The sequence below is a fragment of the Nanorana parkeri genome, unplaced genomic scaffold, assembly GCF_000935625.1.
Source record: "Nanorana parkeri isolate BGI_ZX_2015 unplaced genomic scaffold, ASM93562v1 scaffold760, whole genome shotgun sequence".
NCBI lineage: Eukaryota > Metazoa > Chordata > Amphibia > Anura > Dicroglossidae > Nanorana > Nanorana parkeri.
The window spans coordinates 776790-794682 of record NW_017307028.1 but is presented as its reverse complement, the minus strand read 5'-3'; the positions used below and the strand labels follow the sequence as shown (position 1 = coordinate 794682).

The 17893-nt window shown below is 45.2% G+C and overlaps 1 protein-coding gene across 1 annotated transcript in view; it reads right to left on the bottom strand.

Annotated features, from left to right (window-relative positions):
* Nucleotides 1-17628, bottom strand: part of TAPT1 (transmembrane anterior posterior transformation 1) — a gene marked incomplete at its 3' end in the record, with an annotated part of 61686 nt that extends 44058 nt beyond the window's left edge. The window contains exons 1-2 of the mRNA XM_018564564.1: nucleotides 17387-17628; nucleotides 4827-4957 (exon numbers count right to left, since the gene is read on the bottom strand). Of these exons, the coding sequence (XP_018420066.1) occupies nucleotides 4827-4957; nucleotides 17387-17522 (267 nt within the window). The remainder of the gene's footprint in view (nucleotides 1-4826; nucleotides 4958-17386) is intronic.
* Nucleotides 17629-17893: the final 265 nt, after the last annotated feature.

Sequence of the window (17893 nt, the reverse complement as noted above, 5' to 3'; positions counted from 1 at the left end):
GTTCTGAGCCGACGAGGTTCCCGCACACTTGCCGATTGGCCAGCAGCCACTATATCTTGCATATGGGACGGAGGAGGCCTGCATCTGATGAAGGGGGCGTGACCCCGGAAACGCGTCATCACTTAGTCTTCTTTGCTGACACACAGACACGGCTGTGCAGCTATCATAGACTTTCTCTTGGGTCCATGCACCTACTCTTTATATTGCAATCATGCCGATCTTTGTGAGTATGTTTCATATTTAACTTTGATTTTGTTCTTAATAAATTTGTCTGCACCAGGAAAGGCGCCCCTTGTTTGTGTTTTTCCCTAGATTTTGTCTCCCTGGCTGGTTTGGGGCAGCATCCTGCAGACTTTCTACAACTTGCTCCCATTTTTTAACAGATTTTGTTTGATTATACTTTTGATTATATTGGTATATCCAGGCTGAGCAGTCCTATCTGGCGCTTTTTTGTTCATATCTGTGCTTATGTGTAGTACTAAAACATGAAACATGTACATGGGGCAGCACAGTGACTTAGTGGTTAACACTTCTGGGCGTCTCTTTTGTATCCCAGGGCACTGGTTCGTATCCCGGTAAGGACACTATCTGCAAGGAGTTTGCATGTCCTCCCTGTGCTTAAATGGGTTGTCCCGTATGTATGCATGAGACATATGCTTTTGGGGGGCAGGGACTGATGTGAATGTGTACTATGTAAAGTTTAAAAGAGAACTATGGGGCAAGTGTTTTTTCCCCATAGTTCTCTTAAGGGTCATGGGAGGACATATACTAGCGTTCTCCCGCGGCCCAAAGCTCAGTATATCGCGAGCTACAGCTCACGGTATATTGAGACCACTGCAGACGGGACGGATCACGACATTACTGTCCACCCAGCTGCGTGAGTGACAGCTGGCTCTGCCTATCTAGAGGCAGAGCCAGCTGTGCAAGCCCCCTTCCCCATCCGTTCCTCCAGTCAGCACTGGAGGATCGGAGAGGGGGGAATCCCTGCGGGGAGCTGTGGCTGACAGACATTGCTCTCTGCAGAGAGATGATCGAGAAGTGAGCGAGTGACGGTATGTGTTCGCTCACTTGCCGATCTATTGAGCCAACGTGTGACAGTTTCATTGTCACACGTCGGCTCCAACTATGAGAATTAGTGATTTTCACTCACCTCATAGTTCTCCTTTAAATTGTCGGCGTTACATAAATACCAATATTAAACAAATAATATACATTAGCTTGTGAACAGGGTCTATAATGACAGAGGTGGTAAGCTTGTTCTTGACTCATACTATAAAAAAAAACCATGAAAAAGTCCATTCAGGTCTCATACCACACAATGTAACAAAGTAAAATAGCAGCTTATAATAATAATATAGAAAAAACACAACACACAAACATAGTTTAGACACAAACCAAGTGCTTCTGTTTCTAGGAACCATCAGATCCCTTAATATGTAATTTCATGACTAAAGGACAATTACTATACAGGGGACAATATATAAATACCTAATCAGATATAAGGTTATAGTGCCAGAAGAAGATTACATGGCGTGCATTGCTTGTTTATTTGTTGTTAACAACCAGTAAACTGAAGTCCTACCTGGAAAGAAGCCACGATATGCAGAAAGAAGATTATGCCCAACAGAGTTATATCTCCATATGGTGCAATGAGATAATCTTACTGGCATGTGTCTATGAAGATCACTCTACATTCAGCTCAATGGCTTAGGTGCCTGTCATTTTGTGCATCTGGACAGTAACAGGAACTGTACCAGTGTAATAAGTCTGTGATATTCTGACCTTAGACCCCCATCTCACATAAGAATGAAGGAACAAGACTTAATGAGGAACTCTGCTAAGAACTATCGCTATCTACATTGAACAAAATTCAAATGCAGTTTCAGAAAAGAGAACTCTTTCTATACGAACAGGAAATAATAGGCATTTACTAAACTGTAAGCACTCACCAGCAGGGCCCGTCTAATCCTATTGTACTGAAACTCTACTGTCTCCCCTGTTTTGTATAGCGCTGCGCAAACTGTTAGCGCTATATAAATCCTGTATAATAATAATAATTTAGGAAGTCCTGATGATAGATAAACATATAGGAAAGAATTGAAATATTGAGGCCCTACACCTCTTGTTACACATCTTTACTGTTCAATAGCATCTAAAAAAATCTTTTACAAAAATACTTGCAAACCACGAGGTGCTTAAAGCTGGCCATAGATGTAATGGGAAACCAAAACAACCTATAGGATTAGAAGAATATTAGCAACCAGACAAGGTTTTCTCTCCAAAAGAGGGGTCATTCCGTGAATGTTTATTACATATCTGTTGCCACAGACATAAAACAGTCACCCTATGCCCACCCTAAAAACCCATCTGGGGTCTATGGGCAGGTTAAAGAGACTCATGCATTGTACTAGATCTAAATGCAGGAAAAGTAGAAATCCCATTTCATTTTGTTAGTTAACATTTATGCATTGCCATTTAGTGTGACAGAGAACTATATGAGCCCATTCACACATATGCATGTGCAATACCACAAACGCTGCAACGCACACATAATAGGTGAATCTAGCAGTAGGCTGCACTCGCACCAAAATTGGAAGGAAATTGAAAGTCAATGGGAGGTCTATTGACTTGCAATTGTACATTATGGATTCCTTCCGATCTGATGCGTCGTGATCCCTTTTTCAATGGATGCTAAAGAAAGGGCACCAAAAAATGAACGGGTGTGAATGGGGTTAGTTCACACCAGATCCATTGCGCTGAAAAAAAGTAGTGTATGTAGGCAGGTATCTCAAAAATGGCTGAAAAATGGGACTACCCTACAAAGTGACCTCAGCAGTTGGGTTAAAAGGTTAACTTTGTTGGTAATATATTGCCACTAGCATCTCAGTAACACAGAAATTCAGCATGTGATTCAACAGTGCAGTTAGCCTTTAAGGGCTTGTTCACACCATGTCTGGACCAGTACAGTTTTTCTCCGCACATGAAATGCATCCTCATGTATTCCTATGGTATTTCTAGGCAATGCATCCTCATGTATTCCTATGGTATTTCTAGGCAATGCATCCCGATGTATTCCTATGGTATTTCTAGGCAATGCATCCCGATGTATTCCTATGGTATTTCTAGGCAATGCATCCTCATGTATTCCTATGGTATTTCTAGGCAATGCATCCTCATGTATTCCTATGGTATTTCTAGGCAATGCACCCTCATGTATTCCTATGGTATTTCTAGGCAATGCATCCCAATGTATTCCTATGGTATTTCTAGGCAATGCATCCCAATGTATTCCTATGGTATTTCTAGGCAATGCATCCCGATGTATTCCTATGGTATTTCTAGGCAATGCATCCCGATGTATTCCTATGGTATTTCTAGGCAATGCATCCTCATGTATTTCTAGGCAATGCATCCTCATGTATTCCTATGGTATTTCTAGGCAATGCATCCCGATGTATTCCTATGGTATTTCTAGGCAATGCATCCTCATGTATTCCTATGGTATTTCTAGGCAATGCATCCTCATGTATTCCTATGGTATTTCTAGGCAATGCATCCTCATGTATTCCTATGGTATTTCTAGGCTCTGTTCACACCAATGCAGTCTGTTCTGGTACGGGGAAAAAAATGCTACAGGCACTATTTTTTATGGTCTGGAACGCACCAAAACAAAATGTAAACGCATCAAAATGCAGACAAACACATGCAAACGCAATGGAACGCAACAGAGTGTACCTGAAAGCCTATTTTAAGCTAAAAAAAAATAAAAAAGGAACGCATCAAAAACGCACTGCACTTGCAGATCTTCTCTGTACGCCCTGGTTTCTCCATCTGATAAATCAATGACCTGAAATGAGCATGTAGCAGGGAAAGTCTGAAATAGTTTTTTTTTTTACTTTAAAATGAACTAGTATTTTGCTGCACTAAAGATGATTTATAATTAGGTTGCTATCAAAATCTTGCAGCACATTTTTCTTTAAGCAGAACTTTACGTGGTTTCAGGTTTCAGAAGGATGCAGGGAATACACAGGGAGGGGAATTTATGAAAACTGGAGCAGACAGAATCTGGAGCAGCTGGCAACCACTCAGCTTCTATCTTTCATTTTCCAACTGAAGAGAGAAGCTGACTGATTACTGTGGACAGCTGCTCCAGATTCTGTCTACTCCAGTTTTATTCCCAGAGTTTCAGGAGGACAAGGCATGTAACTACCAAATGAATATTATAAAACGGCGACATTTGTGGTTTGCTGAGAAGACAACAGAGCAGGTGACTGGTCGTGTATACAGCATGCCCATGCAGCTCACGCAACATTCTGAGCAATGAGCGGCCTTCTTTGAACAACAATTTTTTGCTTCCTGGGAAACAGAAAGCCTTGGGTTCTGACCACCAATTATCACTAACAAGACTTAGGCACCATTCACACTAAGTGGCAAATCCAGCGATTTCCGGCGCGATATCAAGCATTTTTGCCGCGTGATATCGCGAGAAGTCGCCGGGCTATGTTATTCAATGGAGCTGTTCTAATGTACAGCTCTATGTTGCCAGTCACGCGTCGCTTCAGCAGGACCCTTTTTCCCGCGGATGTCGCACAATTTTTCTATTTTTGAATGCAGCCAGACGGTGAAGGTCGCGCGGTCGTCGCCCAGAACAGTTGCGCGGATCCGCATGTAAGGTATGTCGCTTAGTGTGAATGGGGCCTAACATGAACAAGAGCAGCAGACATGGTAGCAAGAAAGACAGTAGACATACAGTATACCATGAAGACATTGGACATATCATATGAAGTAGCGGTGGAAGGGACAGACCACCTGAAGGCACTACTGACCTTCTCCAGCTCTCTGGGTATTCTCAAGCAGGTGTAGACCCGCTCTCTCCTTTCCCTGTATTTTGCTTCATTATGTTCCAGGAAATAACCCCGGGTGAGTTCAGCACTGATGAACCTGAATAAGGAAAGATCTGAAACAACAACAAATAAAGAAATGACTCAAAAAAGAGAAAAACACAATTATTTTGCCTGATCTACTATCTGTATTAAAAAGGGCAGAATGGGATGATTTATGAGAACTGGAGCTACTGCTCTCACGTCTGTGTGTTTCATTGTTACTATGTGGAGAAGAGAGAGGAAAAAGGAAAGGAAGAAAAAAGAAAAGAAAAAAAAAAAGGAAAAGAAAGAAAGAAAAAAGCTAAGTGGTGACATTAGGTGACACCTCCACATCTACTCCCGTTTTTATCATCCCGCAGCTTCTACCCGCAGATCACAAAAACAAAAGAAGCAAATACGGTGATGTTTGTAGTTGATTAACGTTACAGATTCTATATTGTATTAACATTATAGCTTTCTTACCACTGTACTGGTGCCAAGACCATCAAATGGTATATATCTTAATGTCCTCTTTGCTGTAAAGCCAGGACAAGTTGTAACACAATACAGTCATGTTCCTGGCAACCACTGCAAAGAGTTCAATGTCACCCCCTTCAAACTCATTCACATTTGCGTCTCTCATTAGGCTGAGCAGTTGGATTGTGCAATAATAATAATAATAAAATAGGGCTGGAAGCCAGGAATAGGGCATGAATCAAAGAAAACCATCGTTTCCCACCAGCTTCACGCTGCAGCATTGAAATGATCTCATACTATAAAGGGTGTTGGAAAAAATATACATACAGCCAACTGCACTGCCAAGGTTTAAATAACTGCCTATAAATGTCATTTAAAGCTACCTCCTCAATGGTAACTCCACCCCCCCCCGCCCTAAAACAATGCCTTTAATTTAAGGGGATTTTCCATTTTCAAACCCAGTCCTCTGAACCATACGTGTACCTACATACAAGGGTTACAGTATGAGTAAACATTTGGCAATGTCTTGCCTACAACAACCAACCTTCTAGTTTATGATCTGAAGCTCATTCCAGTCGTATACTCTACATTGGGACATGCATACTGTCTACAGCTCGTCACAAACCATCATGGCAGTATGTGTATGGACGATGAGATGACACATCTATGTACATTGGGTGCAATAGAACCCAAAGCACTTATACAATAATGCCCCTTTCACATGGCCATTACAACCAGATCCAAATGTCAGTATTTCAGGCTGACCTGATCGAAAGCTTAATGTCAATCTATGGGCAGGTGGATGTAAATGGGCATGTGTCCAGGTCCGAAAAAAATGGTAAAGAGTTTAGTTTGTTAGGGCCTAAAACATAAAAGATCAGAGGTAAAATGGATGCAAACAGACACCTTCATTTACATCTGCCTGCCCGGAGCCAACATGGCCCGTTTTCTCCTCCATCACAAGACAGCAGAAAAACTGAACTGACACAGAAACCACAACAATGACATATGTTCCGTTCTGGATTCATGGATTCCCTGCTGATCAGAATGGCTACAGTCCATGTGGAAGGGGCCTTATGCCCACAATACATAAGACTTGCGGCTGCATTAGTGATGATCAACGATCAAAACAATGTCAATACACTGGGAGCTTTTCGTACTAACATTCAGACAAAAATCTCATCAGAAAAATAGCTAATGCCACTTAAAGTGTTATTAAACCCTCAGCAATTTTTTTTTGCATATATCTACTGCTAGCAAGCAGTAGGTATATGCAGAAACATTTTTTTTTTAAAATACCTTGTCTTCGCCGCGCGCTTCCGTCCGAAAATCTGAAGAGTCTCGTGCGGCCGCATGCGCAGTTCAGATGTTCGGCCGGGAGACGAGGAGACACACAAGGTAAGCCTATGGAGCAGCGTGCACCCGCACAGACTCCGTGGGACATCAGAGGAGAGAGGAGTCAGCGCTGGATCAGAAACCCCGCACCAGCGCTGGAGAGACTCGAAAACTACAGTAAATAAGAAGATGATCGGATCAAGAGGCATTATTTAAGGTAAGTCCTTACAATTGCATGGGGGGGATGGGGGGCGGGTTAATCCTTTAATATCACTTTAACAAATGTTGTGCAAAATTTCATTTGATTTTGGAATGAATAGACTTTCTTGAGCAAAAAACCACAATCGTCATTTTGACCTCAGAAAACCGAACAAAAGAAGCCCTGAAAAATAATTTTGCACAAAATTCCACAGGAATATGACCAGCTCATTTTTCTCAACACAAAAGCCTAATAACGATTGGTGTATAGCTGCGAAAGGCTTTTGTTCACCTGGCTTTCTGGAGTTCATACCTTATCTAACAATAAAAGCCACTACGTCACTGTGCTATTCATATGGTGTCCCAAATTTCTCAATAAACAAAGTTGACCAGCATTACAGCCGGAACCTCCAGTAGAATTTAAGGGGCTCAAGCCTGGTCTCCGAATGCATAAACAGCCATGGCATTGTTTTCTTTTTATCTCAACAAAGGAAATATGGTAAAATATTGTTTCAACATTGTTACTGATTAACTAGCAGTCAGCATTTGACCTTTATGTGCTGTGATAGTGTAATACAATAACAATGATGACACCAGTACTGGGATGGTCACAAACACTAGATACTGGTGAGCAGCAGCTGTGCCAAGTAGTGGAGATCTGTACTAATACCCAGAAGTAAGAATTTACTGTACAATGTGTATAGAAATATATACAATCTAGAAGATATGTTGTCTGCACACCTTTCTGCTTCGGAATGTCATCTTTATTCGGATTCCTTTAGCATGACATGTGCATGCAACGTTTCGAAGACTCACAGGACCGCTTCATCAGGCAGTGTTAAACTTTGCCTGACGAATGGGTCCTTTGAGACTGACATGTTGCATGCACATGCTAAAGGAATACAAAGAAAGATGACATTCCGAAGCAGAAAGGTGTGCAGACAACATATCTTCTAGATTGTATACTGTGGTTCCAGCACCCTTTTTCTGGAGTATAACGTTACGGTGTGCAAAGGGAATATTACAAAGAATAGAAATCTATACACACACACAAACATACTCACATAGGACTGTATAATCTTTTGAAACCTGTGTGTATATATTCATTATGTGTATCTGAAGTCTAAAATGCAGAGAGAAAGGCTTTTCCGGTCAACACTAAACTGTCTAATGTAATTCCTGGATTTCCACTTGAGTATATACAGGGCTCGAAAATTGGGTAAGAATAAATGTTTTATAACATAGGGAAACTTTTTTTTTTTTTTACATTTATGGTACTTTTTTCATTATAAAGTAAAAACAAATAACCCCCCCCCGTGGGGACACAAAACAAAGCTCTATCTGTCTCCAAAATTTTTTAACATATATTGCAAGGCTATAGTCCGGTCATGCTGACTGGTGACATTTTTGACTGACTGGTGAGACACCGCCAAATTTTTCAAGCCCTGTATATATATATAACCAGGGATGCACTGATACCGGTTTTTAGGTATCAAGTATGAGTACTGATATTTATATTTCGGTACTCGCCGATACCGGTACTTCCACTAGCATCAAGCCGGCTTCTCCTGGTAATCAGGAAGCCGGGCAGCGAGTCATTACCCACTGCCCGGGAAGCTGGCTCCATGCTGATTGGCTGGAAAGCCAGTTTCCCGGCCAATCAGCATTTCTGGCAAATCAGGAGGCCGGACGGTGAGCCATTACCGGCTGTGCAGATTGCCGATTGGCCAGGAAGCCGGCTTCATGTTCCCTCGCGGCACTGCCGGTCAGAGGAAATCTCCCTCTGACCGGAAGTCCCGGTATTGGGGAAGGTATCAGAGCATTTGGGCGAGTACAAGTACTCGCCCAAACATTCTGTATTGGTGCATCCCTAATTATGACCACTGCGAGGTGAAGTGAATAACATTGATTATCTCATACACTGGCACCTGGAAGTGGGGGGATATATTACAATGGCACCTAGAAGTGGGGGGATATATTACAATGCACCTGGAAGTTGGTGGGATATATTAGGCAGCAAGTGAACATTTGTCCCTGAAGTTGATATCCTGGAAGCAGAAAAAATGGGCAAGTGTAAGGATTTGAGAGACTTTGACACGGACCACATTGTGATGCCGAGACGACTGGGTCAGAGCAACTCCAAAACTGCAACTCTTGTGGTATGTTCCTAGTGTGCCGTGGTCAGGGCCAACCGAAACCGTGGTCCAAGGAAGGAAAACCAGTGAACCGGCGACCGGGTCATGGGCAGCTGGCTCACTGATGCATGTGGGGAGCGAAGGCTGGCCCTTGTAGGAAAACTTTGGTCCTCCAGCTGTGGTAGAACTACTCCCATCATGTATCTGCCTCTGGAAGTCATGCCTGTGGCTGTCTTGCAATGCTTGATGGGACTAGTAGTTCCACAACAGCTGGTGGGCCAAAGTGTGGCTACCCCTGCTTTAACCCTTTCGCTGGCAGCGGGCCCCTTTAAACAGACTCTGTTTACATGTGTAAAGCGGACTGTTTGCTTTACAATGGAAGTGATTCTGGTGGCTGAGCTGCCGCCTGATCGCTTCCATAGTCTGGTGCAGTGCACTCCAATTGTTTTTTTGAAGTGGAAAAGAGAACCTGTCACCACTGTCACTGTGTGCACCAGAGTGAGAGCAATAATTCTATATTCCCATATCTGTAAACTGATGACCTGCACAGGCGTTTAAAGCGCCGGCTATAGACAATTTGGGGTACCGTATTTTGTTGCCGTCTCACGGATGCACGCAACTTATTACCTGAGCATGCTGGTTATCTATTTACTCGTCGAAACCTCATCTTTTATATTTTACAAAAAGATGGATATTATGTTGTGTTTTTGTGCACTAAAATTAAAGTTTTACAAAACTTTTAGGTTTCAAAAAGAATTGTGCTAATATCGTGCTAATATAACTGCCGCCATTTTATTCTACAAGGTCTGTGCTTTCATATTTATAATGTTTCGGAGGGGGTTTAGGTCATTTTCAGGCCTAAAAGGTAGATTACAACGCGTGCAAAAAATGCAAAAAAGGCCTTGGCAGCGAAAGGGTTAAAGGACAGATAAAATCCTGCAGAGCTTAAGCCACATGGAAGCCCCTCTCAGCGTTCTGTGACGCGCTCCCCAGCTTGACTGAGGAAACACAAAAGACTGAGGGAGTGGAGGAGAGGAGGGTCTTTTAAACAGATTAAGTGACGTGTTTCCTGTGTGTGGGGGAGGAGATTCCATCTCGTGATGCTGTCCTGGAAGACGTTATGGGAAATGTATTATTTTAGAGCTTACCAGTCCTTAGATATGGTGGCTGCATTAGTTTTCTTTTCAGGCTTTTTTCCCTTTATTTTCAGCTGGTGATCCTGTCAGTAACACACTTCCTGATGTAGGGTGGCCACGCTCACTAATCACACTGAGGGGAATTTATCAAAACTGGAGCAGACAGGATCTGGAGCCGCCGTCCATGGCAACCAATCAGCTTCTCTCTTTCATTTTCAAATCTTACTGACCAAACTGAAGAGAGAAGCTGATTGGTTACCGTGCGCAGTTGCTCCAGATTTTGTCTACTCCAGTTTTTGATACATTCCATACACTGTATCTATGGAGGATAGCTGGGAAAGCTGATAATTGCACTGGCAGTCACAAGGAGATTTAGGAGAGGATCAACTGGTAATTTTCTGTACTTGCAGTGAAAATACTTACCCTGAAAAAAAGAAAAAAACGTATGCAACCACCACATCTGAAGACTGATAGGCTGCAATACATTACATTTTTGTTCTTGGGTCCTTCAAGAGCCTGTCCAATGCAGGAGCCATCTGGCGATTGTATACCACCTGGAACATGACTACACACCAGAGGGCTACATTTGTATAGGCGGGCTGTCTAACTGGTTCCTGAGATGTGGCCTGGTTCAGCAGGTTATATAAAACAAAATGAATTTTTTTTAACCCTTGCAGTGGAGCTACCCCCACATTGCAAGAGTTAGCTGCTCGTTTTGGTCTCAATAGGAAAATAAAGTTAGACTCACTTCATCCTCAGCGCCGGCTTGCTCTTAGGCAAGCCCATTCCACCTTGTCCCTCCTCCTCTAAAGTGGTCTAAGGTCCTGCGAGTCATCATCACATTCTATACACAGTGTATAGGACATGAGGATGCCGAGGGATATACCATCTCTGGAGTGGAGGAGGCAGTGGCGTCACAATGGCGGTGCGGGGGGTGTGGCCCACACCCAGGTACCACCTCTGGAAGGGTGACACCAAAATGAATGACAGTCATTTTGGTGTCACCCCCTCTGAAAAGTCATTGACCGAGAGCCCAACTGTGTCAGGAGAGAGGAGGGGACCCCCTCCTCTCTGCCGGCGTCCAACACCAAGATGGCCGCCGTTAATAAGATGGGTGTGCATGCACAATGACGTCATCGCGCATGGCGACGTGTCTCCGCTCCGTTTGCCATCCGGCCTCGGGATGCCCCTGGGAGGAGGAGACAGACAGGAGGGAACGCTGTCACAGCAGGCCGACTCGGAGGATCGGGGGAGTATAACTGTTATTCTTCTCCTTAGGTCAAAACTAGCACTTAACCCATACAGTAGCCCCACATCAAGGGTCAATACAAACTCTGCTCAGAGTTCTTCTTTAACTGACAAGACAACTATGGCAGCCATATCAAAACTGCATACATTAAAGGCTTTGACAAAGCAATATCTAACTTTGTGTGCAGCTTGTGTAAAAGTAACAATGTAACTGTTCTGCTCGGTGCTTTACACTGATCCCTCCCTGTAAGAATGTAATTTGTTGGCATTTGTGTAGGTTGTCCCTCAGCAGCACAGCCGGAAACGTCATTTATGTCAGGGATGACCAAATGAATATGGAATTCAGAAGCCAGTCTGTCCAATCCAGGAGCCAGAAGTAATATGATCCAGCTTCATGTACTCCATTGTAGGCCTGTGCCTACTCAAATGAAAGCATTGGAGGTCTTATAGTATCAACGTATAGCTTGTCATTAGATCCGCCATAATTGACAACTACAAATGCCGACTCTGCTTCCTGCTCAGTAGAGCTGTACAATGTAACTCCATGCTCATTCTCTTACACCGTGTATATCGCACAGGATGTAGCTCATTGATTTAAGACTCTAATGACTTGCAACACCAGATCATGTTCCTGATTGCAAGGGGGGTCACATGATCTCTGCACAGGCTACAGGTCACATGACAGAGCTCTGGGCTGGCACTATTGTAAATTCATGGCAAGAACTCGATATGCCATGACAAGCAACCTATCGATTCATGTGAAGATTGTAGTATATTGACAAGTCTATACGCTGTATAGATTGTGAAGGCTCACAGGACCTTAGCCCACTGGAACGGAGTGGGAGCGAGGCTGAAGGGACCGGGTCTAAGAGCAAGCCAGGATCGTGGTTCAGGTGAGTATTACTTTATAATTTTAGCTCCCTAGACAAGTTGAGCATGTAACCCTTGCAGTGCAGGGGTAGCCCCACTTCTAGGGTTACGATATGATTTGACTTGCCCGTAGTTCTGCTTTAAAGGAGAACTATGAGATGAGTGATTTCCACTCACCTCATAGTTCTAAGCCGACCTGTGACAATGAAACTGTCACAGGTCGGCTCAGTAGATCGGGAGGTGAGGGAACACATACCGGTGTTCGCTCACCTCTCGATCCTGTCACGGCTCTCTGCCGTGACAGGGGGAGGGGCTGGATTCCCCTCTCCCCGCTCCGATCTGCCAGCGCTGACTGCCTCTAGATAGGCAGAGCCAGCTGTCACTCACGCAGCTGGGCGGATCCCGTCATCTACGTCGGGATCGGCTCCAGGTGCGGCGTCTCAGGTATACTGAGCTTAGGGTGACGGGAGGACGCTAGTTTGTGTCCTCCTGTTACCCTAAGGAGAACTATGGGGAAAAACACTGACCCCATAGTTCTCCTTTAACAATTACAGCACGTCTAACTTTTGTTTTCACTAGTTTTTGTCAGTGGCGCTGGATCCTAAAAAATATCCTGCTGCCTCCTGAAATGGATGGATTCGTTTGTCCACCCCTGCATTACTGAAGGTTGGGTTTAAGTCAGGGGTGGACAAATAAATACGGAACTCAGGAGCCAACAGATATTTGTTAGGAGCCAGCTCTACTGACAACTAGAGGAAACCTCCAAAGTCAGGAAGCATTGGCTACCTGCCTCCTGAGATTCCTCCAGGCCTGGTATAAGTGCCTTCATGTTCTAGAATCAAGAACTATGAAGGAAGGCTTTTTTAATATAAATTAAAGAAAAATAAATAAATTGAGGGTCCTTTGTGCATATGTTCATGTTAGAACGTATAGTTTCTGCAATGTGCTCAAATAAAGTGAGTTCCAAGTCTACAATTCCTAACTTTTCCCACTAGAACCCTAAGGGCCCATTCACACCACCTACAGACCAGGCCAGATTGTTTCTGGACCTAAAATGCAGCCCAATGCTTCCCTATGCTCTTCTTGGCCTCATTTCACACCATAGCAGTCAGTTCCAGACCAGACGAATACTGTGTGTCACATTTTGTCTGGTCTGGAACGCATCGGATGGAGCACAAACGCTGGTTTGGATGATCTCATCACCCCTGGACTTCCTGCTTCTGTGGAGAGAGAGATTTGTGAAGATAGGAACCATGATGGCTGAAGTGGACACCAAATTCTTTGTAGAACTTGTGGAAGCCTGCCCAGAGCTGTATATCCTGGCTATCTGTAGGTCTTTGAAGAGGTTCCCCAGCAAGTCCTAAAATGGAACGCGTCAAGAATACAGCAAAAACACGGCAAAACGCAACACAGTGCATTCCAGATCTGGTCTAGATCTGGGCCGGAAAATGGTGTGAACCTGCCCTACGAATATCAGATTGTGTTTAATCTGAGCAGATGATTGGACAAAGAAAAACCTGAATTAGGTACCTGCAGTGTCCACATGTACCCCTGCACTTACAGCGATTAGGAGCGTACAGTAAATGGTGGTGCTCGCAGTGATGATCACAGATGGTGCCGTGCAATACTAAGTCTTGATGTAAATGAAGATCACCAGCACTCGATGGACACTTGTAAATTCTAGTTTATTTGAAAAGGTGCGTCATGTGCAAAGACCAATGTTTTGGGGCCACGCAGGGTCCCTTCATCAGGGTGACAGTGACAAAGGTGTATAGCAAATAGACTCCTATATATACACCTTTGTCACTATGTCAACCTAATGAAGGGACCCCGTGTGGCCCAGAAACATTGGTCTTTGCACGTGACGCACCTTTTCAAATAAACAAGAATTTACAAGTGTCCATCGAGTGCTGGTGATCTTCACTTACATCAAGACTTGTTATTGCACGGTGCCAGTCGCGATGTCCAATCGTCTGCTCAGATTAAACACAATCTGATATAGGTACCTGGTCATTTTGCTTCCAGGAATCTTCTAGGACAGCCTATGATCCCTGATAGCACCGGTGTCTTTAATATGCCAATAAAACATACTCTGGATAAAAGCTGTCCTAGTTCAGACGAGTAAGAACATTATTACACAAGACAAGGGAGGGAATAATAATGACATGTACTGTACTGAGGCTGCAGCAGAGGCATCATATACTCTTAGAAAGTGCATTACATTGGGTATGATACGATTAACTATAATGTGGCTGGATATTATTTCATGGCACAGCTACCCTAAAACACGAATACATTGGTGCGCACCTCATCAAGATAAAGTGAATACTTTGACTTGTTTTAGCAATGCGTGTGGTAAGCTCAGTGCAATTATTTACCTTACAAATCACTATGCATTGTGCTTCCAGCTAAGAATCCAAATACCCCATCAATCCCTCTCCCCCCTGCGATAAAGCAGCTCTATGTACCATCTCTTGCAGTGTCTTGCATTAGCTGCAATTGCTGCATGCTACACTTGCCAAGTAGCAATAGCTATTTAATGATTGTGACAGATCACAGCAGCCATAGACAACCTGTCATCTGCTGATGGACCACGAGCCCCCGCACACGCATCTAATCTGAGCAATAAGCCGGGTATCCTGGGTCTTCAACTTCAAGTCACTCCTGCCAGCTGTTTAATAAAACACTGTGCCCCACTCTTTGCTGACCGAGCTGCTGATGATTGTCACTTGTGTTCATTACCTATACGTAGGTTCACATAGAAGCTCAGACAACATGACAACAGTAAGCTGCAGCTGTATGACAAAGGAACTGCTGGTGGGTGAGAGGCCTCCAATGAAGAACAATGACTACTAGAACAAACTACGCTCACAGCTGTCAGGTGCTACTGCCACTCCCAACAGAAGCAGCCAGAAGCAATGAATAGATTTCCCTGTGTCCCAACTGCTCCAATACATCATTCTGGCAAATAGAGGGTTAACCACCACTCACTCATATTTACCCTCCTGTCATTATAAAGTTCCAATACCTGTTTATTACACTAACTGTACCAGCTGTCAATCAAAACTTCAACATGCCCAGCTGCCAATCAGAGTCAACACTTCCAATACCCTACTCTCACCAACATCTTTCCTGTACCCACCTGACACTTATATACCCCCTGTGATCTGTAAACTCCCTCTCACCCGCCTGTCACCTGCATACGTCCTGCAACCACCTGTCACTCGTATATACTCCCTGCACCCCCTGTGATCTGTAAACTCCCTCTCACCCGCCTGTCACCTGCATACGTCCTGCAACCACCTGTCACTCGTATATACTCCCTGCACCCCCTGTGATCTGTAAACTCCCTCTCACCCGCCTGTCACCTGCATACGTCCTGCAACCACCTGTCACTCATATATACTCCCTGCACCCCCTGTGATCTGTAAACTCCCTTACACCCGCCTGTCACCTGCATACGTCCTGCAACCACCTGTTACTCGTATATACTCCCTGCACCCCCCTGCCACCTGCAACCACCTGTCACTCGTATATACTCCCTGCACCCCCCTGTGATCTGTAAACTCCCTTACACCCGCCTGTCACCTGCATACGTCCTGCAACCACCTGTCATCGTATATACTCCCTGCACCCCCCAGTGATCCGTAAACTCCCTTACACCCGCCTGTCACCTGCATACGTCCTGCAACCACCTGTTACTCGTATACACTCCCTGCACAGACCTGTCACACATATGTTCCTTACACTTATACACATACCTGCAACCACCTGTTACTTATAAACACCCACATGTCAGCAACACAGTTCATGCACTCAGCTGTCACGCACATCCACAATGTACCCACTTGAAGGTCAAATGCTGCCTGCATTCACCGGTCACCCATATGCTCCATACACCGTCCAGGCCTCCAAAATCCTCCCTGCACCCACATCCTCCATGCACCCTTCTGACCCCCAATATCCTCTATGCACACTTCGGACCCCACTATCCTCCATGCACCCTCCAGACACCCAATATTCTCCATGTAGCCAATTGCCACCATATCCTCCAATTACTCATATACTGGATGTGTCAACCACATCCTCCATGCACCCACTTGTCAACAACAAACTTCCCACACCCACCTGTTTTACCCATATCCTCCATGCACCCACCTTTCACTCACATGCTACATGCAGCCACCTGTCACCGATATCATCCCTGCACCCTCCGGGTCCCTAATATACTCCAGGCATGAACCCGTCACCTGCTTCCTCCATGCACCCATATCCTCCGTGCAACCGCCTGTCACCCCATATCCTCAGTGCAACCGCCTGTCACCCCATATCCTCAGTGCAACCGCCTGTCACCCCATATCCTCAGTGCAACCGCCTGTCACCCCATATCCTCCTCCTAGTGCAACCGCCTGTCACCCCATATCCTCAGTGCAACCGCCTGTCACCCCATATCCTCAGTGCAACCGCCTGTCACCCCATATCCTCAGTGCAACCGCCTGTCACCCCATATCCTCAGTGCAACCGCCTGTCACCCCATATCCTCAGTGCAACCGCCTGTCACCCCATATCCTCAGTGCAACCGCCTGTCACCCCATATCCTCAGTGCAACCGTCTGTCACCCCATATCCTCAGTGCAACCGCCTCTCACCCATATCCTCAGTGCACCCGCCTGTCACCCCATATCTTCCGTGCACCCGCCTGTCACCCCATATCTTCCGTGCACCCGCCTCTCACCCATATCCTCAGTGCACCTTCCTGTCCCCAAATATCCTCCAAGTTAGCATCTGTCACGCATATACTGCTCCCACCTGTTACCCATACCCTCCTTGTAACCCTTCTGTCACCCATATACTCCCCACACCCACTTCTACCAAGCACCTGCCTGCCACCCTTATCCTTCATGTACACTCCTGGCCTGCAATATCCTCCCTGCACCCACCTGTCACCCATATACACTATGCACCCACATCCTGCTGTCACCCATATCCTCTATGCACTCATAGCCTCCTGGCACCCATATCTTTCATGCACCCATACCTTCAAGTTACCCATATCCTCCTGTCACTCATATCTTCTGTGCACCCTCCTGTCACACACACACAGCTGTCACCGCTCCCTTCCTCACCAGACAGGTTCCTCCTCTTCTCCTTCGCCCTTCTCCCGTCGGTCCTCTCATAGAAGCCCAGGGTCTCCGCCGTGGCGGCTTTGTTCCCTCCATCCTCCTCTTTGTCCTCTCCGCTCACAGCCGCCGCGTCCGCCATCCCCAGCCGCGGCGGCAACTAGTGCAGAGCAGTGTCTACCAAACAGCGCACGTCATCACACAGCGCCACTCCAGGCTCAGGGTGGAGTGAACGCTGACGGCGCTTACAGAGGGGGCGGGGCCCGGAGTGCCTTGCAGCCATTTTGGATATGGTCAGCCTGCCTGGAGAATAATGACGTCACGTATTGCGTGAGGAGTTGTATGTGGGCTGCTCATCTGTCGTTTCTGTGTCTCTCTGGGGCCAGGAATGAAACATCTATCCTGGATTTGTTCTTTACATGAAAATAATGCTAATGTGCAGAAGGGGTTGAACTTCCAGAAGCTTTAGAATTTCTGAGTCACAATTGTAGTCTGCAAAGAAAGCTCATTTGT